Genomic DNA, 26,521 nt, shown 5'->3' with positions numbered 1-26,521 from the left:
CCCTCCTTCCTCCGCCGCCACGAACTCCTACTCCGACACGAACTCTGCTCAAGCCCGCTCCCATGATTCCCGTCATCGACATGGACTCTTTGCCCGGTCCGCAAGCCGAAGGCACCACCTGTTGAAAATATGAGCAATTTACCAAATGATTTTATTAACAGAAATACTAGATAAAACATGACTAATATAGTGAAGATAAAACAAGTCATGCGTTTTGACAGAGAGAAGGTAAATAGCTTCTACATATATGAACTGTAGCTTATCATATCTAAAGCAGACAGTATAGCAAGTAGCATATATGAAGTAGAACCTATCATGTGTAGGACAAAGACTAGAACAAGGAACTGCGGCGGAACCTTTGACAGGAAAGACAAAAACACGTACGGTACAGCAGCAGCAGAAGCGCTGGACTTGGGGTCGGTGTCCTCGCCTGCCATGTCGTCAAGGAGGTCGTGGACATCGGGGAAGTAGTCGTCGGCGACCGGATCGTCCGTGATGAAGCAGCCAGTAGCCGCGCTGAGCGCTCCCCAAAAACCTTATCACACTTTTCCCGTACATGACTCAAAAGATGCGGTTTCGGAGGACTACTATCCCGGTCTGCGGTGCACGCCGCAAGACGGGATGGGGAAGAACGTAGCATCAACGCAGTGGTCGAAACTTTGTGGCAAGAGGAAGAGGAGATTTTGTTGTGTCTCTCTGGAGAGGAGCGACATCTCTTATATAGGCACAGGAGAAGGACGCGAAGAGGCTGCGGCAGGAGGTGAAGCAATGAAGGGAGACGAAGCGAACATGCAGCGACCGAAGAGGCGCGCCGTTCGAATTCAGTGTCCACTACAGAAAACGTTTCAACTCCCACATGACCTTTCGTATACCCGTAGTGCGTGGCAAAAATATAGATATCGGCTCGGCTCATTCCCGCAACCCGCGTCGAGGCGTAGCGAGGCGGACGGCGGAGGAGGAGCGCGCATGGATATCCCTTTTGTTTTCATGCTCGTACAAGTGGGGAAAAAACCTCCCTTATAAGGAGATCCAACTCCCACTAAACTAGCAATGTGAGTCTAAACTTTAGTACTATCCCTTGGCTTGTATAAATGGGCTAAGTGAGCCTCTAAGATTTATTAAGAATTTCTGAAATAGTTATTGGGCTGCGCAAAATAGACTAAATTCCAGCACCACCTACAGAAAGGACTCGAGTCCCTCGATCGAAATCTCAGATCAGATCGGATCGTGGCGGCCGGCGGCGCCACGACAGGTTGTCGGCCTGCAGTCCTCCTCACGGGACAAGCTGCGTTCACGGTGCGCTCTCGCTGCCCGCCGGCTTCGACGGTGTGGGCCGGGGCGCCGCCCTTCCGCAGATCCGCAATTGAGTCGTGCGTCCGGTCTGCCGCCTCCCCTCGACGTCCACGGCTCTGTGCTCTTCCGTGTTCTCTCCTAGCGCAGGCTGCGGGGGCACTACGCCGCTATCTTCCGGCTCCTCATACAAGAGCGATGGACAAACTGAGCCCTGTGGGAAACAATTGCATCAGCTCAGCGACGTCCAGCGTTTCTCCTCTCTACGTTTCTTTGCACGCCTCATCTCCAAGCACGAAGCCACGGCGAAATGTAAGTTTCATCATCATTGCTCTGTTTTCTTGGTCATGACTTGATTCCCTCTTTTGCTCTAAATATTCTGATTACTGCATGCCATTGCTCTAAATTTCTTGATTGTTGCATGCGGCTGGAGTTGCTGTGTATGAGTAGTGAACCATAATACATGTATGTTATGCCTCCCACATGTTTGACGTAATGCCCGACCGAATTGCGCACACAAAATTCGATGGGAACATAAAGCAGCATGGCTTCCAGCTGTCAATCTTCGAGTTTCTATAAATTTTAAGCCCAATTGTCCTCTATGTCCCTGTTTCTTACCTCCTCACGCACCGAGCTGATCAAGAAGCAGCACCGAAGTCCCCCTGATGTTCCATCTCCCCCATTTGTGTGCCTCCCATCTTTCCATGTTTGTCTCTCCATCTCTCTGACAAAATTAACAAGAACTAGTCATCTCTATCTTTCTTTCTCTACATAAGGTCTAGTACACTATTGAAGGATACATGTCTTGACGGAGAGATAAAACTCACATTATGTGTTGTAATTCAAATTATTAGTTATTTTTATTAGGTGGGTCATCAGCCTAAGGCAACAAGCCAAGAATCGTGAGGGGAGGGAATTTGACATCATAAATGACTATCTCTAGTAAGACCTTTTTCCTTATATGTTTTTTGTCAATTATATTTCAACCTGCACCTTTCAAATATCATTTCTCTGTGTCCTTACTCCTTGTACTAAGTCTACAAAAACAAAATACAGAAATAGCAAATCTAAGTATGCTCTAGATATTTAACATGTGAGACAATAGGTGAAAAACACCAGCAAAACATCATTCTGGAAAGAAGATATCAACATTGGGATTTGAATCTTTCACATTTTATCACAAAGAAAGACAGCTAAAAACTCACTTCCAATGGATGTGGCACAAACGAAAGGAACCAAGCAGGACTGAGTGCAAGTCTTGTATTCTTCATCTGCATATATTAATAATGTAGGGTCTATGTACAGTTTATTACACTCTGACTATATTGTATGGACAAAAAATAATCATGATTCAGATCTTTTTATATAATAAATAGCGTGTGAATTTTCTTGGGGTTGGCAGTTAGTATAGGTATATATCCGATAAGGATTAGGGTGCAAGTGATGCAAATTCACATGAAGTTTATTATACAATGCAAGCAAACAATTGTATAGACTCACAAAATAATGGAACCTTTTGTTCTTCAGGCAAGCTGGAATGTTCTTGCATCACCAGTGAATGTGCTGCTACCCATAATATTGATTTTAATTTTAAAATAAATAAGTAGACATCAAAATAAACTCATAAAATAATAGCACGGCCAATGCCACAATTGAGTACGCTAGATGGTCTCTCCTAAAATAATTTTGTGATATTTAAATGAGCTAAATAATGAGTTTCACATATCTCTCTCTCAGTCTCTTGGTCAGAAATAGTTCTGTAATTTACAAGTCATGATAAACCCAGAACATGATAAATCAAAAATAACATTTATCTTACAAATGTGAACCATCTTTCATATTATAGTAGTCAAACTTACATCTTTTTTACTGCATGTTTCGTAGTAGGACATCTATTTACGAAATGGAAGGTAGCATACTTGTGGCTGCACAAATTATATTGTTTACATCGAGCTAGTTTTTTTGCTGCATATTTGGTATTAGGACATGTGTTTATGAAACGGAAGGTAGCATACTTGTGTCTGCACAAACAATTATATTGTTTACATCGAGCTAAAAGAATGACGGAAAAAATATTTACTTGCTAGACTAAAAGATCGATGGAAAAATATTTCTCGAGTTTATAACTCTTATCAATTTTACCTCGACAAAGAGGCAGATCATAAATTTTGCAACCAACATTTCATTTGCATGGTACTCGGCAATCTGCACCGATGTGAATCCTACATCCCATCAATTGAGTTATTCCACGACAATCTATCTGTGACCATAAAGTCCCGCATTGCTATCTGAACTGTGTGGCTTCTCTCTACCACAAGTGAAATCCACCTCGAATTGCCTATTTTTGGATCGCATTGATGCGCATTGGTTGTAGACACAATCCAGTCTTCTACTAACGAAATATCGAAACAATATAAGTAACTCTAATAATGCACGTAAATACAGAAAAGCAAAATATCTATCAGGCCTACAATGACGACATGCCTGCAAACTTAATTCTTGAATTTGCATTACTAAGTATAATATATAACTGAAGTTTAACCAAGAAACATTACATCATTGCATTTCTTTACAGAATTAGCCCACTGTTGTGATACAATGCTTATTGTAGTAATTTTTACATTCAACTATGTTATAGAACTGAAGGTGCCTACACTAAATTTCTGCAAGATTTCTAAAGAAAGCAAAAATAAGAAAATATTTGCCCTAAGATTTCTCCAAGAGATGCATACCAGGAGCAAAATTAATATATTGATGTAGATGACTTTAATCTTCATGTAAGGTGGATCAACTGCCATACAGGAGGGTCCAGGTACATGCTCATAAACTTGGCTGATGTTGCCGTGGCTAATCTAGCCTTATTTCTTGGAGAGAATTCCTTATTTGACACTATCTTAAAATCTGCTTCCTTATTTGACACTGGGAAAAAAAATTCTTCCCTATTTGACACAATTTCTAAATTTTCTTCCCTATATGACATTTCCGTTCATTTTGAGCCTAAATGACACCTGAAAAGACTCTTTTGCCCCTCATGTGGTATGTGTGTGGGGGGCAATAGCGCACACACACAGCACCAGTGCGAGGGCAGAAGCACACACGCAGCAACACATACACATGCACCAACACACACGCACGCGCACACACACGCAACAACACGTACGCGCACGTGCACACACACACACGCACACACATGCACGCGCACACACATGCAGCAACACACACGCACGCAACACACACACACATACACACACACGCAGGCAGCACATAGGCACGCAACAGCACACACACACGCGCACACGTACACACGTAGTAGCAAACACAGACGCAACGACACACATGCACACACACATGCAGCAGCAGCACACATGTGCGCGTGCACCCACACACACAACAGCACACACGCGCGCACACACATACCGCATGAGGGGCAAAATCATCTTTTCAGGTGTCATTTAGGCTCAAAATGGACGGAAGTGTCGCATAGGGAATAAAATTTAGGACTAGTGTCAAATCGGGAAGAAAAACTTTTCCAGTGTCAAATAAGGAACCATATTTTAAGACAGTGTCAAATAAGGAATTTTCTCTATGTCTTGCTGCCGGTTCTATGAACAAGAAACCAACAAAACTAAAGTTCATTTTAATATAAAGTTTTAGCTGCAGCCAGAAAGAATTGCCAAGCTCTTGTATGTTTAGTCGGTGGACTTAAAAGAAAAATCATGGATAAATGAAGATGCTAGATCTGGCCATATAGTGCAAGAAACAAATAGTGAGCGAGACAAAAGCTTACTGATGAGAAAATAATACATTGGTATTGAAGACAAATACCAGGGAAGCCTTAACAAATCGACTCTCACCCTTTCGGCGGCCGCCCAAGCAGGGACCATGAGAACTCCAAGAACCTCTCTTGAACCCACGGTGCCTCTGTCCAATACGCTAGAAAGCAGGTAGAGATGAAGGTCGTATGTGACATAGAAGATGGCGAGCTACATCTTGCATCTACAAACGAGGGCGACCTAGGCTCGTGTTCGACACTGCAGTTCTTGGTTGGTGTGTCAGATAGCAACCTGGGCAGCGGTGTGAGGCGGTAACGGCTGGACGCGATAGTAACCCTAGTTGTGGCCGCGCTCGCTCTTAACAAGAGAGGCAGAAGAAATCAGATTGGGGCTAGCGAGTCGATGAGCCAGGGAAGAGAGCTCGCGGGTCCACTCATCAACGAGTATTTGTTTGAGAGAGGAGGCGAGGAAGCGACACACGAACATGTGAATCGACGTACCACAACCTACCATCACAACCGCACTCCCCTTTAATAGTAAAGACAGTAGGAATAACAATAGTTTCTTCCTTCAGAGGTTCGTGAGGTTCATGAGCTTGATGAGCTCCATCAGCTCATCAACAAGCGAAGGATTTCTATTGCTGTTTCTTTAAAGACCGTTGGCTAATATCCTTTATTTTCATACCGTGGGATGGTACTTCCAATCGGTACAATGATTTTTGGATTTGATGTAACTACGAGTGGCCTTTTGACAAATTTTAGTGTCATTAAGCAGTACTTAGGTCTATGCCTAACAATTCCGCTCTTTTTCTAGGGTCTGGTCTTGGTACTATGTTGATAGCAAGGGTGCAAGGCTCAAGGGAATCAGCCGGTTCTGTAGTTCTTTGTATGCTTATGGTATCTTGGATGAGGGGTATGTTTTTCTATACATCTATATGTTGCTTTGCTCAGAGTTCATATTATCTTGAAGTTGCATCCCTTATGTTTGTGCTTTACATTTCAGTTACAAATCCAACATATCAGTTGAGGAAGCTGCTGAGTTAGCATGGCGGGCTTTTATCACACACTATTCTGTGACAGAGCTAGTGGTGGCTGTGTTCCTGGTGGTATGCATTCTGTTTCTTAGTTTCTATCCTGATATTTGTTTTGTTCACTCAATAAGCACGATACAACATGCATGCAGGTTTGTTAAACACCTTGCCATTTATATCTTTCTTTCGAAATCACCTACATAACTGTTTATTTGAGTTACTTATTGGCGAAGTTCAGAGATTTTTTCCCCGTCGTGTAATGCACACCCCTAGGTTGGGAATAGAGATTACCATCGAGATGATGGTGATAAATTAACCCACATCAAACGTACATTGTTGTAGAGTATAGAAGGTGTTGTACAGTATAGACATGGGTCTAGACATCTAGACAAACCTACCTAGAGTTTCTAAAACGGTATAATTATAATGGTACATGTAAATTACATGCGTAGATTTATTCTTTTTGTATCGGCTTTCATGTTAGTAGATTCTAAAATATGGTGTGATGTATAAATAATTATGGTCAACGCTACATTTCTGAAATTGGCAAACATTTTTTGAATTAGCAAACATATTTTTTGAATTTGTGAACATTTATTTAATTCACAAACTCTTTTTTTCAAATTTGCCTTGGATGTTAGTAGATTCTAAGGATATGGTGTGATGTATAAAGAATTATGGTCAATGCTATGTTTAGTGTTTGGGTCATTATTATTTGGAAGCAGGGTAAGAAAAGAAGATTATCATTTGGGCTTGATAGAGTATGATTATATCCCAGTCGGTCGTGTTTGCATCAAACGCGTGTCCCACTTTGGAGAAGAATACACCAACCATTTTGGTAGCGGGCCTATAACTCATCTCAACAATTCTGTTTAGGTCTCATTCCGCTAATACGCTAGGCATCATCTCCTTTCCCGTATTTCTTTTAGTCTCACTCCCAAACACTTCACGATCCAACAGAGGGAATGCCAACATCCATGGTGGCATTGTCCCATTCGACCATTCATGCCACTTGAGAGGATGAAGGCTCTAGCAAACATCATGTGAGAGGCATCGACGCTAGTGATTTGGCCACCATCCTGGCCACGACGACAATGCCACAGAGCATATAGTGGAGGGTAGAGTAGGAAAGTGGAGCGACGGCGCCGCGGGAAGAGGTGAACTCGAACGAGGGCACTGCAGTCTGTTTCTTCTTCCGGGCGAGTGTTAGGTAGATAGACAAGACTCCCACCAAAATGTCGATAAAGCATCAGATTAGACAATGGATCAACATCAGTAGCACATATAGTGGAGGGTAGAGTAGGAAAGTGGAGCGACGGCGCCGCGGGAAGAGGTGCACTCGAACGGGGGGACTGTAGTTTGTTTCTTCTTCCGGGTGAGTGTCAGGCGGATAGACAAGACTCCCAACAAAATGTTGATAAAGCGCCGGATTAGACAATGGATCAACATCAGAAGTAGGGAGGTGAACATTGAGTTCCATGGGAGTCTCAATAGTGCGCTCATTAGCACGAGTAAGATCCTGGATTATTATTTTTGAGCAAGAAGGGACCTCAATCCGAAGGGGAGCCTTTGCGCAGTGGTAAAGCTGCTGCCTTGTGACCATGAGGTCACGGGTTCAAGTCCTGGAAACAGCCTCTTGCAGAAATGTAGGGAAAGGCTGCGTACAATAGACCCAAAGTGGTCGGACCCTTCCCCAGACCCTGCGCAAGCGGGAGCTACATGCACTGGGGCTGCCCTAAGAAGGGACCTCAATCCCAAGAGAGTAGCAGAGAAAGCCAAGATAAGACATAAGAAACTGCATAACATGCCTTCACAAAGGCAATATGCTCACGGTTTGCGTCGGTGATGATCATGTCATCAACATGAAAAAGAGTCCTACCAGGAGCAGAAAGGAGGGCAAACAACGTCGGATCTTGAGCACTCGCTGAAAACCAGCAACATCCACCATAGAGGCAAAACGCTCAAACCAGGCGCGAGAGGCTTGCTTAAAGCCCAGCATACGGTTTTGCAGGAGCAAAAGTCTCATCGTAATCAGGACCATGCTCGTGCTGAAAGCCATGACCCACAAGACAAGTTTTTCTAATGCTAAGAGAACCATCAGAGTGAGTCCTAACCTTGTAGTCCCACCAAGTGATGGGACGATCACGAGGAGGAACAGAAACAATATCCCACGTGTCGATGCACTCAAGAGCAGCAACCTCCTGTGTCATCACAAGGTGCCATTTGGTATGAACAACATCACAACAAGAAGTCGGCTCAAGAACAGCAGCGCCAACGCTTGGAAGACCAAGGCGGTCAACAAGCCGAAGCGGACGAGGACGCAAGCCATAAGTAGGTTGAGACTTAAGTTGGCACATCAGTAGACGCATCGACAACATGCAGACGACCTATATAGAAGTTAGGAAAAAATGGAAGGATACGAGCTGGAATCATCGGGGATAAACTGAGGTGATGGAGACAAGGAAGCCACCGGTGATGAAGGTGTAGAATCATGTGATAAGCGAGGTGAGGAAATCATAGGAGATGATGACGTTGGTTCTACAATAATCAGAGAAGCATAAGCAGTACAACTACTGGATCAGGGCTCAATAGGAGTGGTAGGAGTGTCAGGAAAATTGTGGGAAGAGATATACTCCACTTAAAAGGCTAAATAAGATGGATGCGGGTCATATCCTAAGAAATAGGCATCCGACGACCAACATGATCCCAACAATGATATTCCTTATGCTCATCGTTGTATCCTAATAAGACACACTCAACAGACTGAGAAGTCAGTTTGGTGCGTTCTCGAGGGGCAAGAAGGAGATAGCAAACACAACCAAAAAATTGAAGCGCCGAATAACCGATCAAATAGACGATCGAAAGGAGCGTCATCCTGCAGAGCAGTGGGTTGCTGAAGGTTGTTGAGATAGATGGAAGTGGAGACAGACTCGGCCCAAAAGTGCGCTGAAAGAGAGGTGGTGACCATCAATGGAGGAGCCGTCTCAAGATGGTGACAATGCTTGCGCTCAGCCACGTCATTTTGAGCATGAGTACCAAAATAAGAGAACCAAAGTCTGCGCAGCAAGGATTCCACACAACATCTTGGAGATACTCTCCACTAGAGTTACCATAGAACACATGAATAGGCGTAGAGAATTGAATGTGAACCATGGAAGCAAAAGGCTTATAGATAAGACCTCACTACGAGAAGAAATAAAGTATGTCCATGTGTGTTGAGAGAAGTCAATAGCGGAGGCAAAGGGAGATGATCCCTCGAGATCAGAGTAACAAAGTCTAAAGGATGCTGAGACATTGTCTCGCCATGAGTATAAGGTAACTGGACCATGTAATAGAGACATCATCGGAGACGGATCCAAGAAGATCGTGTTGAACTAAGGATGAGAGATCACAAGTGACCTAAGGTGATGATGCCACTCTTGAAAATATATGGTAAACAGGGCAATAGAGGCAGAGACTGGCAGCATTGGCAGTAGAGGGACTTGATCCGGCGTCCCACTTGCCTGTGCACTCTTCGTACCCCGCCGATCTGGCTAGGTGTTCCTTTCCTATTTGCGGGTTGTGTGCCACGTGCTTGATTAAGCACCCTGGGTTCTCCTACTGTGCGCCCTTGGCCTTGACTTTTGGTAGCGCCTGTTCTCGGCTCGTCTCGTGCATAATCCAGGTACGCGTCGACCGTCTGAGCTCCTGCTCACCATTGGTGGTGCTTGAGCGTGCGGTTATGGTGTCACACATAAAGGGAACACAGGATGTGGGATTGAGACAGTGCTTGTAGCAACCCGCAGAAAGGCAAAGGATGCCCATCAAGACTGGTAGGGAGCGAAGGTGGTCACAAAGGTGGACGTTGCTAGTGACGATCCTGGTGCCAGTGATGATCGACATGTAGAAGTGTTCTACCACGAGCCTTCAACAAGGCAATGTACTTAGAATCGTTGCCAGTGATGATCGACATGTAGAAGAAGTGTTCGACCACGAGTTGAATGGTGGACCGAAAGTGTAGGATAATGAGCACTCGCCAAAAACTGGCCGCAATCACCACCGAGACGAAGCGCTCAAAGCAGGCATGAGGGGTTTGATTAGAGCCATATAGACAGCGACGAAGATGACAAACCATGCCATTAGGAAGAGAACCGAGGTGGTGGCTAGTTGTAGGCATTCTTGACATCAAACTGAGAGACAGACTAGCGGCGAATAGAAGCCACATTGAGAAATGTGCGAAAAGTGGTCATGTGGTCCATATATATAGGAGTAAATGTCTCTTCGTAGTCATGACCATGTTCTCACCACTAAACAAGCTTTGTTATGCTCAAGAGTATCATCAGTCTTAGCCTTGTAGACCTACTTACAAGTGATGAGACGAGAACGAGGAGGAAGGGAAATGAGATTCCACGTGCCGATGCGGGCAGGAGCATCAATCTTCGATGCCATCACATGCAGCCATTTGGGATGAACAGCCTCACGGCAAGAAGTTGTCTCGGGAAGAGCTGAGCAGTAACCATAGCGGTCAATAGGCAGAAGCGGGCGAGCTCGAAAAGCATAAGTAGGCTAAGCTGTAGGCTGTGCGTTTCCAAGGAAAGAAGATATAATAGTCGAGGGAGATGGCTTATCAGAAGAATCCACAACATGCGGACCATGAGTGTAGTAAAGTCGAGGAACATGAGCAAAAGAAGGAACATATAAAAAGTCAAAGTGAGTCTTAACATTCCCACCAAGTGATGGGACGAACACGAGGAGGAAGAGAAACAATATCGCATGTGCCGATGCGCTCAAGATCAACAATCTTCTCTGCCATCGCAAGATGCCATTTGGTATGAATAACATCACTATAAGAAGTTGGCTCAAGAACACCAGCGCCAATGCTTGGAAGACCAAGGCGGTTAACAGGCGGAAGCGGATGAGGAAGCAAGCCATAAGTAGGCCGAGAGGGGAAGTGGCCCATCAGTAGACACATTCACAACACGCGGACGATGTATATAGAAGTGAGGAAAAGATGGAAGAATACGAGTAGAAATCATCGGGATAAATTGAGGTGATGGAGACAAGGAAGCCAAAACTGATAAGCGAGGTGAGGAAATCATAGGAGATGATGACATTGGATCTGCAATTATGAGAGAAGCAGGAGTAGTACAATGAATGGATAAGGGAGTGACAGGAGTATTGGATTAAAAAAAGAGATTTCCTCCATTGAAAAGGTCGAGGAAGATGGACGCGGGTAGAAGGGATGAGACTCATCAAAAGTCATATCCCGAGAAATAGGCATCCGACGCCCAACATGATCCCTTATGCTCATCGTTGTATCCTAAGAAGACGCACTCAACGGACTGAGCAGTCAGTTTAGTGCGTTCACGTGGGCAAGGACATAACAAACACAACCAAACAATTGAAGTGTTGAATAATCAAGAAAGAATCAAATAGACGGTCGAAAGGAGCGCCACCCAACAGAGCAATGGATTGCTTTGCTGAAGGGGTTGATGAGATAGATGTAAGTGGAGACAAACTCGGCCCAAAAGTGTGGTGAAAGAGAGGCGGTGACCATCAATGGAGGAGCCGTCTCAAGAAGGTGACGATGCTTGCGCTCAGCCACGCCATTTTGAGCATGAGCACTAGGATAAGAGAACCAAAGTCTGCTCAGCAAGGATTCCATGCTACAGCTTGGAGATATACTCTCCACCAGAGTCACCATAGAACACATGAATAGGCGTAGAGAATTGAGTGTGAACCATGGCAGCAAAAGACTTATAGATAAGACCTCAGTACGAGAAGAAATAAAGTATATATCCAGGTGTGTTGAGAGAAGCCACTAGCGGAGGCAAAGGGAGAAGATCCCTCGAGATCAGAGTGAACAAGGATGAGAGATAAGGTAACTGGACCACGTATTAGAGACATCATCGGAGATGGATCCAAGAAAATCACGTCAAACTAAGGATGAGAGGTCACAAGTGACCCAAGGTGATGATGCCACTCTTGAAAATATCTGGTAGACAAGGCAACAGAGGTAGAGACTGGCGGCACTGGCAATAGAGGGACTTGATCCGGGATCCCACTTGCCTGTGCACTCTTCGTACCCCACCGATCTGGCTAGGTGTTCCTTTCCTGTTTGCGGGTTGTGTGCCACGTGCTTGATTAAGCACCCTGGGTTCTCCTACTGTGCGCCCTTGGCCTTGACTTTTGGTAGCGCCTGTCCTCGGCTCGTCTCGTGCATAATCCAGGTACGCGTCGATTATCCGAGCTCCTGCTCCCCATTGGTGGTGCTCGAGCGTGCGGTTATTGTGTCACACATAAAGGGAACACAAGATGTGGGATTGAGACAGTGCTTGTAGCAACCCGTAGAAAAGCAAAGGATGCCCATCAAGACTGGTAGGGAGCGAAGGTGGTCACAGGTGGACGTTGCTAGTGATGATCCTAGTGCCAGTGATGATCGACATGTAGAAGTGTTCGACCACGAGCCTTCACCAAGGCAAGAAGATCACGGGTTGAATGATCCACATGTAGAAGAAGTGTTCAATCACGAGTTGCCTGGTGGACCGAAAGTGCTGGATAATGAGCACTCGCCAAAAACTAGCCGCAATCACCACTGAGACGAAGCGCTCAAACCAGGCACGAGGGGTTTGCTTCGGGCCATATAGACAACGACGATGACGACAAACCATGCCATTAGGAAGAGAACCGAGGTGGTGTCTAGTTGTAGGCATTCTTGACATCAAGCTGAGAGACAGACTAGCGGCGAATAGAAGCCACATTGAGAAGTGTGCGAAGAGTGGTCATATGGGCCATATATATAGGAGTAAATGTCTCTTCGTAGTCATGATCATGTTCTCACCACTAAACAAGCTTTGTTATGCTCAAGAGTATCATAAGTCTTAGCCTTGTAGACCCACTTACAAGTGATGAGACGAGAACGAGGAGGAAGGGAAATGAGATTCCACGTGCCGATGCGGGCAAGAGCATCAATCTTCGATGCCATCACATGCAACCATTTGGGATGAGTAGCCTCACGGCAAGAAGTTGTCTCGGGAAGAGCTGAGTAGTAACCATAGCGGTCAATAGGCAGAAGCGGACGAGCTCGAAAAGCATAAGTAAGTTAAGCTGGAGGCGGTGTGTTTCCAACGAAAGAACATATAATAGTCGAGGGAGATGGCTTATCAGAAGAATCCACAACACGCGGACCATGAGTGTAGTAAAGTCGAGGAACATGAGCAAAATAAGGAACATATAAAAAGTCAAAGTGAGTCATAACATTCCCACCAAGTGATGGGATGAACACGAGGAGGAAGAGAAACAATATCTGACGAGGAAAAAAATCATATGTCAGATTTGTTTGACTACTTCTAGATGCTTCACTTATTAGATCCCTCGAGATCAGAGTGAACAAGGATGAGAGATAAGGTAACTGGACCACGTATTAGAGATATCCTCGGAGATGGATCCAAGAAGATCACGTCAAACTAAGGATGAGAGATCACAAGTGACCCAAGGTGGTGATGCCACTCTTGAAAATATCTAGTAGACAAGGCAACAGAGGCAGAGACTGGCGGCACTGGCAATAGAGGGACTTGATCCGGCGTCCCACTTTCCTGTGCACTCTTCGTACCCCGCCGATCTGGCTAGGTGTTCCTTTCCTGTTTGCAGGTTGTGTGCCACGTGCTTGATTAAGCACCCCGGGTTCTCCTACTGTGCGCCCTTGGCCTTGACTTTTGGTAGCGCATGTCCTCGGCTCGTCTCGTGCATAATCCAGGTACGCGTCGACTGTCCGAGCTCCTGCTCCCCATTGATGGTGCTCGAGCGTGTGGTTATGGTGTCACACATAAAGGGAACACAGGATGTGGGATTGAGACAGTGCTTGTAGCAACTCATAGAAAGGCAAAGGATGCCCATCAAGACTGGTAGGGAGCGAAGGTGGTCACAAAGGTGGACGTTGCTAGTGATGATCCTGGTGCCAGTGATGATCGACATGTAGAAGTGTTCGACCACGAGCCTTCACCAAGGCAATGTACTTAGAGTCGTTGCTAGTGATGATCGACATGTAGAAGAAGTGTTCGACCACGAGTTGAATGGTGGACCGAAAGTGTTGTATAATGAGCACTCGCCAAGAAGATCACGTCGAACTAAGGATGAGAGATCACAAGTGACGCAAGGCGATGATGCCACGCTTGAAAATATCTGGTAGACAAGGCAACAGAGGCAGGGACTGGCGGCACTGGTAGTAGAGGGACTTGATCCGTCATCGCACTTGCTTCTTCGTACCCCGCCGATCTGGCTGGGTGTTCTTTTCCTATTTGTGGGTTGTCCTCGGCTCGTCCCGTGCATAATCCAGGTATGCGTCGACTGTCCGAGCTTCTACTCACCATTGGTGGTGCTCGAGTCTGCGATGATGGTGTCACACAAAAAAGGAACATGGGATGTGGCATTGAAACAGTGCTCATAGCAACCCGCAGCAAGGCAAAGGATGCCCATCCAGGCAGGGAGCGGTGGTCACAAAGGTTGACGTTGACTCCATAGGAGTCTCAACCGTGCGGACATAAGAAATTCACTATGACGAGCCTTCACCAAGGCAATTTACTTAAGAGTCGTTGCCAGTGATCATCGACATGTAGAAGAAATGTTCAATCATGAGTTGAATGGTGGACCGAAAGTGTAGGATAATGAGCACTCGCCAAAAACTAGCCACAATCACCACTGAGACGAAGCGCTCAAACCAGGCACGAGGGGTTTGCTTTGGGCCATATAGACAGTGACGAAGACGACAAACCATGCGATTAGGAAGAGAACCGAGGTGGTGGCTAGTTGTAGGCATTCTTGACATCAAGCTGAGAGACAGACTAGCGACGAATAGAAGCCACATTGAGAAGTGTGTGAAGAGTGGTCATATGGGCCATATATATAGGAGTAAATGTCTCTTCGTAGTCATGACCATGTTCTCACCACTAAACAAGCTTTGTCATGCTCAAGAGATCATCAGTCTTAGCCTTGTAGACCCTCATACAAGTGATGAGACGAGAACGAGGAGGAAGGGAAATTAGATTCCACGTGCCGATGCAGGCAAGAGCATCAATCTTCGATGCCATCACATGCAGCCATTTGGGATGAACAACCTCACGGCAAGAAGTTGTCTCGTGAAGAGCTGAGCAGTAACCATAGCGGTCAATAGGCAGAAGCGGACGAGCTCGAAAAGCATAAGTAGGCTAAGCCGGAGGCGGTGCGTTTCCAATGAAAGAAGATATAATAGTCGAGGGAGATGGCTTATCAGAAGAATCCACAACACGTAGACCATGAGTGTAGTAAAGTCGAGGAACATGAGCAAAAGAAGGAACATATAAAAAGTCAAAGTGAGTCATAACATTCCCACCACGTGATGGGACGAACACGAGGAGGAAGAGAAACAATATCTGATGAGGAAAAAAATCGTATGTCAGATTTGTTTGAGTACTTCTAGATGCTTCCACTCGAATGGTGAAACTTACATAATGTTTTCTAGAGTATTCCAGCTATAAGTAGAAGTATGTGAAGGCTTCCTGAAGCCCTATAAATAGAGGTCTTCACCTCTACTTTGTACCAGACTATGTACCCACTACCTGTAATAGAACTTGTTGTTCTTATCTAAAATCTTGGAGTAGATCTTGCGCCCTAAGAGCTCTGGACTGAACTCTTGCTGCCCTATCGGCCTACATTCGCCTCTAGAGCGATATCTAGCACAACACATTGAAGTTGTTCCTTCGACACTTGTGTTGTACATATTGTACCAGCAAGGTGGAGTTGCTCCTCCACAATCTTTGTGCTGCTTCGGGTGGCATCAAAGCCTCGTTGACCCATACTAGTTCTTGCTGTCCCCATCTGGATGATATGTTGGATCAGCTTAGTGGAGCAAGATTGTTCACAAAGCTAGATTTAAGAAGTGGATATCATCGAATCCATATAAGACCTGGGGATGAATGGAAAACCGCCTTCAAGACAAAGGAAGGGTTGTTTGAATGGCTAGTCATGCCATTTGGACTCTCAAATGCACCAAGTACCTTTATGCACTTAATGAATCAAGTCCTTCGACCCTTCTTATCCCACTTTGTTGTGGTCTATTTCGATGACATCTTGATCTATAGCAAGGATGAGGATGAACACTTTGATCACATTCGGAAGGTGCTAGAAGTACTAAGGGAAAATGAGCTCTGCGTCAACTTGAAGAAATGTGTTTTCCTGCAAACACAACTTCTTCTCCTAGGATTCGTCATAACATGTGACGGCATTCATGTTGATGATTCTAAGGTTGAAGCAAATCCGAGAATAGCCAACTCCGAAGACCATTTCTGAGGTAAGAAGTTTTCGTGGCTTTGCAACCTTTTATAGGCGATTTGTGAAGAATTTCCGCACTATCATGGCACCAATTACCGAGTGTTTGAAGAAAGGAAAGTTCCAATGGACAGAAGCAGCTGAAGCTAGTTTCAATGGATCTGGCTTGCCTGCTCCCTTCCCATGCTCCCATCCGTGCTCCCACTTCATCCTACGGCTGTCTTTTTTTCCTTTTTTCCTTCTAATCTAATCATCTCCCCCTGATTTTAAGGGGGTGGGGCCGGGTCTTATTTTGTTCCAACCAAATCAAGCCACATATGCGGCAACACGGATGGGCACACGCGCGGGGAGCAGGCAAGTCCCGTCCAGTTTCAATGAGATTAAACAAAAACTATCACAAGCTCCTGTCTTGGTGCTACCTGATTTCAACAAGACTTTTGAGTTGTGAGTGTAATTATCAGCAAAGGACGATGCTTATGTGATAGACCTTTCAAGCGACATGGCCATATCCAACACTTTCAATGTTGCAGACTTGACTCTCTACCATCCAGAGGAAGCACTCTATGAAGATAACTCGAGGGCGAGTTCCAAACAACCAGGGGAGAATGATGAGGAACATTAGTTGAGGAAAAAAATCGTATGCCAGATTTGTTTGACTATTTCTAGATGCTTCCACTCTAGTGTAGTATTTCTTTTATTTTCTTTTTCACCCTACCTACTGTTTTCTAGAGTCTTCTAGTTGTGAGTAGCTATGAGTAGAATGATGAAACTTACATAATGTTTTCTAGAGTATTCCAGCTATAAGTAGAAGTATGTGAAGGCTTCCCAAAGCCCTATAAATAGAGGTCCTCACCTCTACTTTGTACCAGACTATGTACCCACTACCTGTAATAGAACTTGTTGTTCTTATCTAAGATCTTGGAGTAGATCTTGTGCCCTAGGAGTTCTGGACTGAACTCTTGCTGCCCTATCGGCCTACATTCGCCTGGAGCGATATCTAGCACAACACGTTGAAGATGTTTCTTCAACACTTGTGTTGTACACATTGTAGTAGCAAGGTGGATTTGCTCCTCCACAACCTTTATGCTGCTTCAATATCCCACGTGTCGATGCGCTCAAGAGCAACAATCTCCTCTGCCATCGCAAGGTGCCATTTGGTATGAATAACATTATGATAAGAAGTCAGCTCAAGAACATCAGCGCAAACGCTTGGAAGACCAAGGCGGTTAACAGGCGGAAGCGGGCGAGGAAGCAAGCCATAAGTAGGCTAGGAGGGGAAGTGGCACATTGGTAGACACATTCACAACACGCGGACTATATATATAGAAGTGAGGAAAAGATGGAAGAATACGAGCAAAAATCATCAGGATAAACTCAGGTGATGGAGACAAGGAAGCCACAACTGATGAAGGTGTAGAATCCCGTGATAAGCGACGTGAGGAAATCATAGGAGATGATGGCATTAGATCTGCAATTATCGGAGAAGCAGGAGCAGTACAAGGAATGGATAAGGGATTGATAGGAGTGTTGGATTTAAAAAAAAAAGAGATTTCCTCCATTGAAAAGGTCGAGGAAGATGGACACAGGTGACCCAAGACGATGATGCTAGTGCTGAAAATAGCTGGTAGGCAAGGCAACAGAGTCTGAGATCGGCGGCGATAGCAGCAAAGGGACTTGATCCAGCATCCCACGTGCCTATGCACTCTCCGGACCCTGTCGATTCGGCTTGGTGTTCTTCTCCCATTTGCGGGTTGTGTGCCACGCACTTGATTAAGCACCCAAGGTTCTCCTACAATGTGCCCTTGGTCCTGGCTTTAGGTAGCGCCTTGTCCTCGGCTTGTCCCGTGCATAATCTAGGTACGTGTCAACTATTCGAGCTCTTGCTCACCATTGGTGGTGCTCGACTGTGTGGCTATGGTGTCGCGCAACAAGGGAACACGTGATGTAAGATTGAGACAGTGCTCATAGCAACCCACAACAAGGCAAAGGATGCCCATCAAGATTGACATGGAGCGAAGGTGGGAACAAAGGTGGACGTTGACTCTATATAGGAGTCTCAACAGTGCACTCATTAGTAAGCGCAGCACGAGCAAGATCCTGGATATACTTCTCTTTGGCAATAATGAACAATCTCAAGGAAGTAGCTAAGAGGATCAAGATCAGACATACGAAATTCACTATGACGAGCCGTCACGAAGGCAATGTACTTAAGAGTCGTCGTGATTGCCATGTGGACGAAGTGTTTGACCATGAGTTGAATGGTGGACTGAAAGTGCAGGATCATGAGCACTCGCCAAAAACCAGTCGCAATCACCACTGAGACGAAGCGCTCAAACCAGGCACGAGTGGTTTGCTTAGGGCCATATAGACAGTGACGAAGACGACAAACCATGCCATCAGGAAGAGAACCCAGGTGGTGGCTACTTGTAGGCATTCTTGACATCAAGCTAAGAGACAGACTAGCGGCGAATAGAAGCCATATTGAGAAGTGTGCGAAGAGTGGCCGTGTGGGCCATATATATAGGAGCAAATGTCTCATCGTAGTCATGACCATGTTCTCACTACTAAGCGAGCTTTGTAACACTCAAGAGTATTATCAGTCTTAACCTTGTAGACCCACTTACAAGTGATGAGACAAGCACGAGGAGGAAGGGAAATGAGATTCCACATGCCGATGCGGGCAAGAGCATCAATCTTCGATGCCATCACATGCAGCCATTTGATATGAACGACCTCACGGTAAGAAGTCGTCTCAGGAAGAGCTGCACGGTAACCTTAGCGGTCAATAGGCAGAAGCGGGCGAACTGGAAAGCCATAAGTAGGGTGAGTTGGAGGAAGTGTGTTGCCAACAAAAGAAGATAATAGTCGAGGGAGATGGCTCATCAGAAGAATCCACAACATCGGCAGTAAGAACATGAATAGGAGAATCTGGTGGTGGATTGGAGGACAAATTGGAAGAATCATAAGTTGTATGAAAACCTTGAAAACCTGTCGATGGAGAACCAAAAGAAGCAGCTACCAGACACTAACATCTTGTAATCTCTAGCGTATTCAGGGGCCCAGTGGAAGAGGTCGACGAAGAAGCATCACGAGACGAAGAATCACTCAATTTTCTAGAAGCAGTCGCGGATTGCGGATTGTTCCAACCGGTTTTTCAGTTTCATATTTTATCTGTTTTTCTCTATCTTTTTGTTTTTTTGCCAAACCGGAAAGGTCGAGGAAGATGGACAAAGGTAGAAGGAAGAGATTCATCAAAAGTCATATCCCCAGAAATAGGCATCTGAGGACCAACATGATCTCAACAACGATATCCCATGTGCTCATCGTTGTATCCTAAGAAGAGACACTCTACAGACTGAGCAGTCAGTTTGATGCATTCATGTGGGGCAAGGACATAGCAAACATAACCAGACAATTGAAGTGCCGAATAATCTGGAAACAATCAAATAGGCGCTTGAAAGGAGTGCCACCCCTTCAGAGTTGTGGATTGCTGAAGATTGATGTGATAGATGGAAGTGGAGACAGACTCGACCCAAAAGTGCGGCGGAAGAGAGGTAGTGACTATCAACGGACGAGCCGTCTCAAGAAGGTGACTATGCTTGCACTCAGCCACGCCATCGCCATTCTGAGCATGTGCACTAGGACAAGAGGCCTGTGCAAGATTACCTTGCTCAGTAAGGACTACACGTAACAACTTGGAGATATATTCTCGAGCAAAGTTAGCATAAAACACATGAATAGGCGTAGAGAACAGAGTGTGAACTATGGCAGCAAAAGACATATCTAGATAAGACCTCACTACGGGGAGAAATAAAACATATCAATGTGTGTCAAGATAAATCATCTATATATATTCTCCAGCAGAGTCAACATAGAACACGCGAATAGGCTTGGAGAACTGAGTGTGAACCATGGCAACAGAATGCTTATATATAGATAAGACCTCACTATGGGAGAAATCAGGGTCATGCCGGCAAAATTAGAGTCCCTGTGGGAAACTCAATCCAGCAATAGAGAATTAAATAGGTGTAGTGTATATATCATAATGTCCTACATAGCAAGGATATTCAAGAATCATACCTATTCAAAGCTTGGTTGCATAGTCTTTACTTGAATAACAACATTCTTTTAGTGTTCTTTGAAATAAAATCTTCAATTATATCCTCATAATCAATGTTCTCCAACACTTCACTTCACTCTCAAGTGCTATTGTGGCCAAATCAGCAACCCTTTGTTGTGTCATTGTAGTACACATAGGACTTCAATAGCTTTAATTTTGAAAAGCTTCTTTCTGCTGATGCAACAGTCACATGAATGGTCAAAAGAACTATGTATGCAATACCTGCATTGGGAAAACAATCATGTCACTTTAAAAACTTTAGAATTTCAACTAGCCCCATATCATCCTTTGGAATGGAATCTTTAAGTAACCTCAACTCCACTGCAGTTCATTAGCATCAATGTCAGATTTGCTATCTTTTTTAAGGGCCGCCTCAAGATTATCACAAGATTTCAAGCTCTCATCATCCAATGACTGCAATGATTTGGAAGTAAATAAGAAACGAAAATTTTCTGCTAACCTCATATTGTTCAAATCTGCTTGTAAGTGACATAATTGCTTGATCAACAATAGTTGTAAAATAACCGTTTCTAAATGACCTCTTGTAGACTGTGTGGCAACATTTTTGTCATCTGGGTTCTCATCAAAATGTCTCTTTCTTTTAATTTCTTGTCTTTCATGAAATGTTGTACTAATAACCATATCAAGTGCAATTTTTTTGGCTATCCCCAATGCTTCTAACTAGCCACTTTCTCTATACCCTTTGAAAAAAATAATCAACCCTTTCACTTTCTCAATAGCAACATCTATATGCATATCCTTTGCTTGCAAGTGTTTGCTTACTAAATTAACAACATCTTGTTATCCTCGATGGCAACGATACAATAAGTGTCTTGCTGCCCCTTCTGTCACTAGGAAAGAACACCGCAAGATCGAACCCAAAGCTAAGCACTTCTCCTATGGCAAGAACTACCAATCTAGTTGGCCAAACCAAACGGATAATTCGAAGAGACTTGTAAAGATAACCAATCATACATAAAAGAATTCAGAAAAGATTCAAATATTGTTCATAGATAGACTTGATCATAAACCCACAATTCATCGGTCTCAACAAACACACCGCAAAAGAAGACCATTACATCGAATAGATCTCCACAAGAGAGGGGGAGAACATTGTATTGAGATCCAAAAAGAGAGAAGAAGCCATCTAGCTACTAACTATGGACCCGAAGGTCTGAGGTAAACTACTCACACTTCATCGGAGAGGCTATGATGATGTAGAAGCCCTTCATGATGACGGCCCTCTCCGGCGGAGCTCCGGAACAGGCCCCAAGATGGGATCTCGTGGATACAGAAAGTTGCGGCGGTGGAATTAGGTTTTCGCTCCTGTTCTGATCGTTTGAGGGTACGTGGGTATATATAGGAGGAAGGAGTACGTCGGTGGAGCATCGAGGGGCCCACGAGGCAGGGGGGCGCGCCCTAGGGGGGCGCCCCTACCCTCGTGAGCACCTCTTTGCTTCCTTGCAGTAGGGTCCAAGTCTCCTGGATCACGTTCGGTGAGAAAATCACGTTCCCGAAGATTTTATTCCGTTTGGACTCCGTTTGATATTCCGTTTCTTCGAAACACTGAAATATGCAAAAAACAGCAATTCTGGGCTGGGCCTCCGGTTAATAGGTTAGTCCCAAAAATAATATAAAAGTGGAAAATAAAGCCCAATATAGTCCAAAACAGTAGATAATATAGCATGGAGCAATCAAAAATTATAGATACATTGGAGACGTATCACACCAACGTTGGTGACCGTCGCTCATTGCTCGAACTGTAGCGCCGCCTGATGAGGTTGATCTCACGAAGCTCAAGGTCATCAAGGAAACGGTTAAATTTGCCCATCTATCTTCTTTCTAGGTTAGCATTATTCTTACCCGCCCCTCGCGTGCTAGATCAAGTTGGAGTCACCGGTAACGACCCAAGGACCAGGTTGCGAGGAGCGCAACTCAGCTTTTGGAGGAAAGCAAAGTGATTTGCATCAGCAAAGGACCACATACGGTTGACAATCACCAAGGGGGTGCCTAAGGCGAACACAGAGGGCAAAGGTTCGAGTCAGTGCAGCATTAAGGCCTCACGTGTTTCAAGAAGACCACGCCGAACTAAGGATGAGAGACGAGAGTAACACAAGTAACCAAGGCGATGATCCCACTGCTGAAAAGAGCTGGTAGACAAGGTAACAGAGGTGGAGAGACCGGCGGTGGTGGCAACGGAGGGAAAGTGAAGCCAGTCAAGCTCCCAGATGCCCTGGGAGTTATGACATCGGGGGCCATCGTGAGGAGAATGTCAAGAGAGGTCGGGGTAGACCGAATTTGACATGGGAGGAGTCCGTTAAGAGAGACCTGAAGGGTTGGAGTATCACCAAATAACAAGCTATGGACAGGGGTGCGTGGAAGCTTGCTATCCATGTGCCAGAGCCTTGAATTGTTTGCGAGATCTTGTGGGTTTCACCTCTAGCCTACCCCAACTTGTTTGGGACTAAAGGCTTTGTTGTTGTTGTAGCAAGGAAAAGAAATTTTGGTTGTGGGTATTGCGAGCTAGCCTCCCCGCAGTTTCTGGGAAGCGCGGGCTCCACTACCAGCAGCATCGAGGTCGGAGGCAAGGGGTGGTCGGTTTCGGCCCCGAGCGGGTGGTTTTGCGTTGGGTGTCCTCGTCGGCGCTTGGCTTCAGTCGCGGAGTAATTGGGGCCTTGGCTTTGCCGTGACACATTACAGCATCCCTACTGTTGTGCTTCTGCTCTCGGTTGATTCGGGGGTGGGCATCAGCGTGTGACATCGATTGCAGAGGATTCGGGCCGTGGGGCATCGCATCTTCCTACTAGTGGAAGTCCTGCGTCCCCTTGAGGCTGGTACGGATTCTGGCAAGGACAAAGTTTTTCTCAGCCCTTTTTCATTGCGTGTGCATTCTTTAGAATCACGTATATTCTTCAGTAATGCTCCCAAATCTCTGCTCACTCCAGAAGTCCAGCTACAGTGCATCACGTAATTTTCTTGTTTAGTTGCCATTAGCCAACTTCACAGAATTCAACTTGGATTTATTTGAACGGCAATGTCTCGAGCTTTTGGGGAGCAACAGTAATTACAAGCTTAGCTAGTGCCATATCAACACTTTGCCATTGTGAGGATTTGCGTCCCACCTCTACCCCAATGTCACAAGTAAAATTATTGTGATTATCTATCTGATGACATGAGTAATTTAACTTTTGTTCTGTGTTTCATGTTGTCTGGAGCAATGCTTGGCTCCTAGCAGTTTCTAGATGGATTTATTTCCGTGCAATGAGAACGACTATCAATATTTGCTGAATTTTTGGTCGACTCAACCCACAAACCAAGAGGAGTTAACCCTCTTCTCCTTGATAGTCCAACAATCAGCAAGTTGAAAAGATTTAAATCAAGGTTCCATGATAATTCTTTTGAATCTCCCTGTAAGGTAGGCTTTTCAGATATTGCATTTCAAACTAAAGGTGCATTCCTTTTACTTCCGGCAATATAACCTATGTATTTTTAATTGTGCATAATCTATGTACAATATTTAGGTTTTGCAGAAAAATATTGTTTTAATTGGTTGTTGTTTGCCTGTCAGTCACACAAGCCTTTATTTATATTAGGCCTTAGATGCTACTCCCTCTGTAAATAAATATAAGAGTGTTTAGATCACTATGGAGGGAGTACTAAGTACTAACTGTTATCCCTTTGTAATAGAAGAGCATAATTTCCACTCCATAGTTGTTGATCATATTTCTGTGTGCCACATTCTAGTTCCAAAAATGCATGTTGATGGCCCACCTTGTTGATTGCCTGCTGATATTGTTAGATATTTGATTATGCTTGATAATATTAGTAGCGAAGAGTGCCTCATTAAAAATCTTAGTTGGAGAGTGAAATTTGCGTTAGTAGTATGTACTGAATTTTACGGCAGTCATAAGATGAAATTGTTCCTGTGAAACTGAGGACTGAAAGAGCTGATTTTGGTGCTCAACGATATGATATTTTAGCCCCTGCATAAATTGTGGGAAATCCCATGTACATGGAAAATGAAGGACTCAAAGGTTAACATAATCCATTTTATAAATCATCACAAGTGCATATTCATTATGTATGAGATTATTCTGGGATACCGCCTCCATTAATTAATTATGTATTAGAGAGGGAATTTATCTTTTGCGATAAACTGAGGAGGGGAGCAGTTATGTTTGTCCTTGCAATTGTGACACGTGTATTTCTACATCTGACGTATAGGGTAACTATTTCAGGGCTTGACAGACCAGTTTTTATCCGGAAGAAAGGCCTTTAGCGTGCGTTTGGATCTGAAGAAACAAAGCAAGATATGGCTGTCATTCCTCCTAACTTGGCTAGTTACTAGTATCTCCTTGATCCTTTGATGAGGTAGTCTTGGCGAGTGTTTGGGCAATAGAGAACATAACTTGGCAATTTCTGTACAGGTTTACCGTATCCATTTATTCAGGACTAGGAGCTGAAATTCTGAATTTTATAGTTCAGGAGTAACTACCTCCTGATGTACCGGTGGAATTTAATAGTTTCATCGAATGTGAATCAGAGTATATGTTGTTAATATAGTTGGGTATACATATCATGCCATCTTTCTTTTCTAAGGTGTTTGATGAGTTCAATGCAATGAAACAGATGAGCTGAACATATTCAAGGTTTCTAGCGGGAATCACTTCGTGTCCATTCTGGTGATAATGGTTGTACTCCAGGTAAAAAAACAAATAGTATAATTCTTCGTTTCCATATATGTATTAGTTTTGGTTGTTGTTATATGTTGTTTCCTTTGTATATATGCAAGCTCTTATCATCGATTTCCTTGGCAAATTAACTTAAACAATCATGTTAAGCTGGCAGCTATGGTTGGTACTGATGGGAGCTTGTTTAGGTGCTGATGGTCCAAGAATTGTATTTGTGTGGTGGATGTAATTATGTTATGAGGTCAATATGTAACTTATTATACTACATTTATGGACCAAGCCATGAATCAGTACCAAAATTCAGCATTCGTGAGAAGAAATGTGAACTTATAATGTTTTTTTTGTGAGAGAAAAGGGAATTTTATTCCAATGTATCAGGGTTACAATCAAGAGGCACAAGTTCTCAATGCAAGGACCTCTATGGATCCGTTGTACTCTGTACGGCTGTAACTAGCCAACCGATCAGCAACCCTATTTTGTTCCCTTCTAAGCCTATGTTTAACAAAATCCCTAACCTCCACGAGCTCTTTTATTTCTTCAGCAAGATGTCCATATGAGTGAGCATATTCCCCGATAAAATGGATAGAGATAAATATACTCATGGTTACTATAGTTGCGATGGAAGCATGATACGGTCACTGAACTTCGGAATACACTTGATATGGTCATTGAATACGATGTGACGTGAAAATATAGTCATTGTAGCACGTACACGGTGGGTAGACGGTGGGTTTGACCAACTGTTGACCGCCACGTAGTTCGTCTTGATTCGGCCAATCTTGCATGGAGTTTTTTTTGTAAAAGAGCAAAATTCCCCATCCCCAAATCCCTAACCTGCAGTTCCCCGTCAAATCCCTAACCTCACTCTGCTTCGCCTCCCTCCCGTTGCTTTTCTCCGCCTTCCCTCGTCGCCATTGTCGAGGAGGGCAGTTCCTTGCCCTCTGGTGCTCATGTCTGCCGCTAGCTCCTCCTCTGCTGTTCGTCGCCATGCACTGGCGCTGCCATTGGCCCGCTGCCCGACCTGCAAGGAGAAGGTGCGCATGTATGTCTCCACAACAGAGAAGCACGATGGATGGGTGTTTTACAAGTGCCAGAAGCATGGGGTAAGTTATGTTGTTCGTTTTACATTGTTGATGTGATTTGGCTTATGTTCTAGATCCAAAGATTGAAGCACCACATTCGTCTCTGGTTTGGGATAGGTCACTTGTGATTTCTAGCGGTGGGAGTTGGGAGTATGTTGAGCACCTAGTTGAGAAGCAGTATCTCGTTGGTGATGTGACGGTGGATGCTATTGGTGCGACGGAGGAACGCAGGGAGGAACTTTTGAAAGCACAAG

At 44.6% G+C, this 26,521-nt stretch overlaps 1 protein-coding gene across 7 annotated transcripts; it reads left to right on the top strand.

Annotated features, from left to right (window-relative positions):
* Window positions 1–1,142: 1,142 nt before the first annotated feature.
* On the top strand, window positions 1,143–25,534 carry LOC123053035 (proteasome subunit beta type-5). Of its 7 annotated transcripts, none has more exons than XR_006425324.1 (6): window positions 1,146–1,602; window positions 5,877–5,975; window positions 6,066–6,168; window positions 24,733–24,865; window positions 25,124–25,197; window positions 25,374–25,534. XR_006425324.1 is itself a non-coding variant. In XM_044476421.1 (4 exons), coding segments are annotated over exons 1-4 (225 nt in total). In that variant the 5' UTR covers window positions 1,146–1,600; the 3' UTR covers window positions 24,740–25,052. The 7 variants fall into 7 exon arrangements, 2 of the variants coding, with proteins under 2 accessions (XP_044332356.1, XP_044332347.1); XR_006425323.1 differs by having other exon boundaries at window positions 25,343–25,534; XR_006425321.1 differs by having other exon boundaries at window positions 25,336–25,534.
* The last annotated feature ends 987 nt before the right edge of the window (window positions 25,535–26,521 follow it).

This window comes from Triticum aestivum, chromosome 1A (genome assembly GCF_018294505.1).
Source record: "Triticum aestivum cultivar Chinese Spring chromosome 1A, IWGSC CS RefSeq v2.1, whole genome shotgun sequence".
Lineage (NCBI taxonomy): Eukaryota > Viridiplantae > Streptophyta > Magnoliopsida > Poales > Poaceae > Triticum > Triticum aestivum.
Note: the sequence above shows the minus strand (reverse complement) of the source record. Positions and strands in the feature narration are given on the sequence as shown.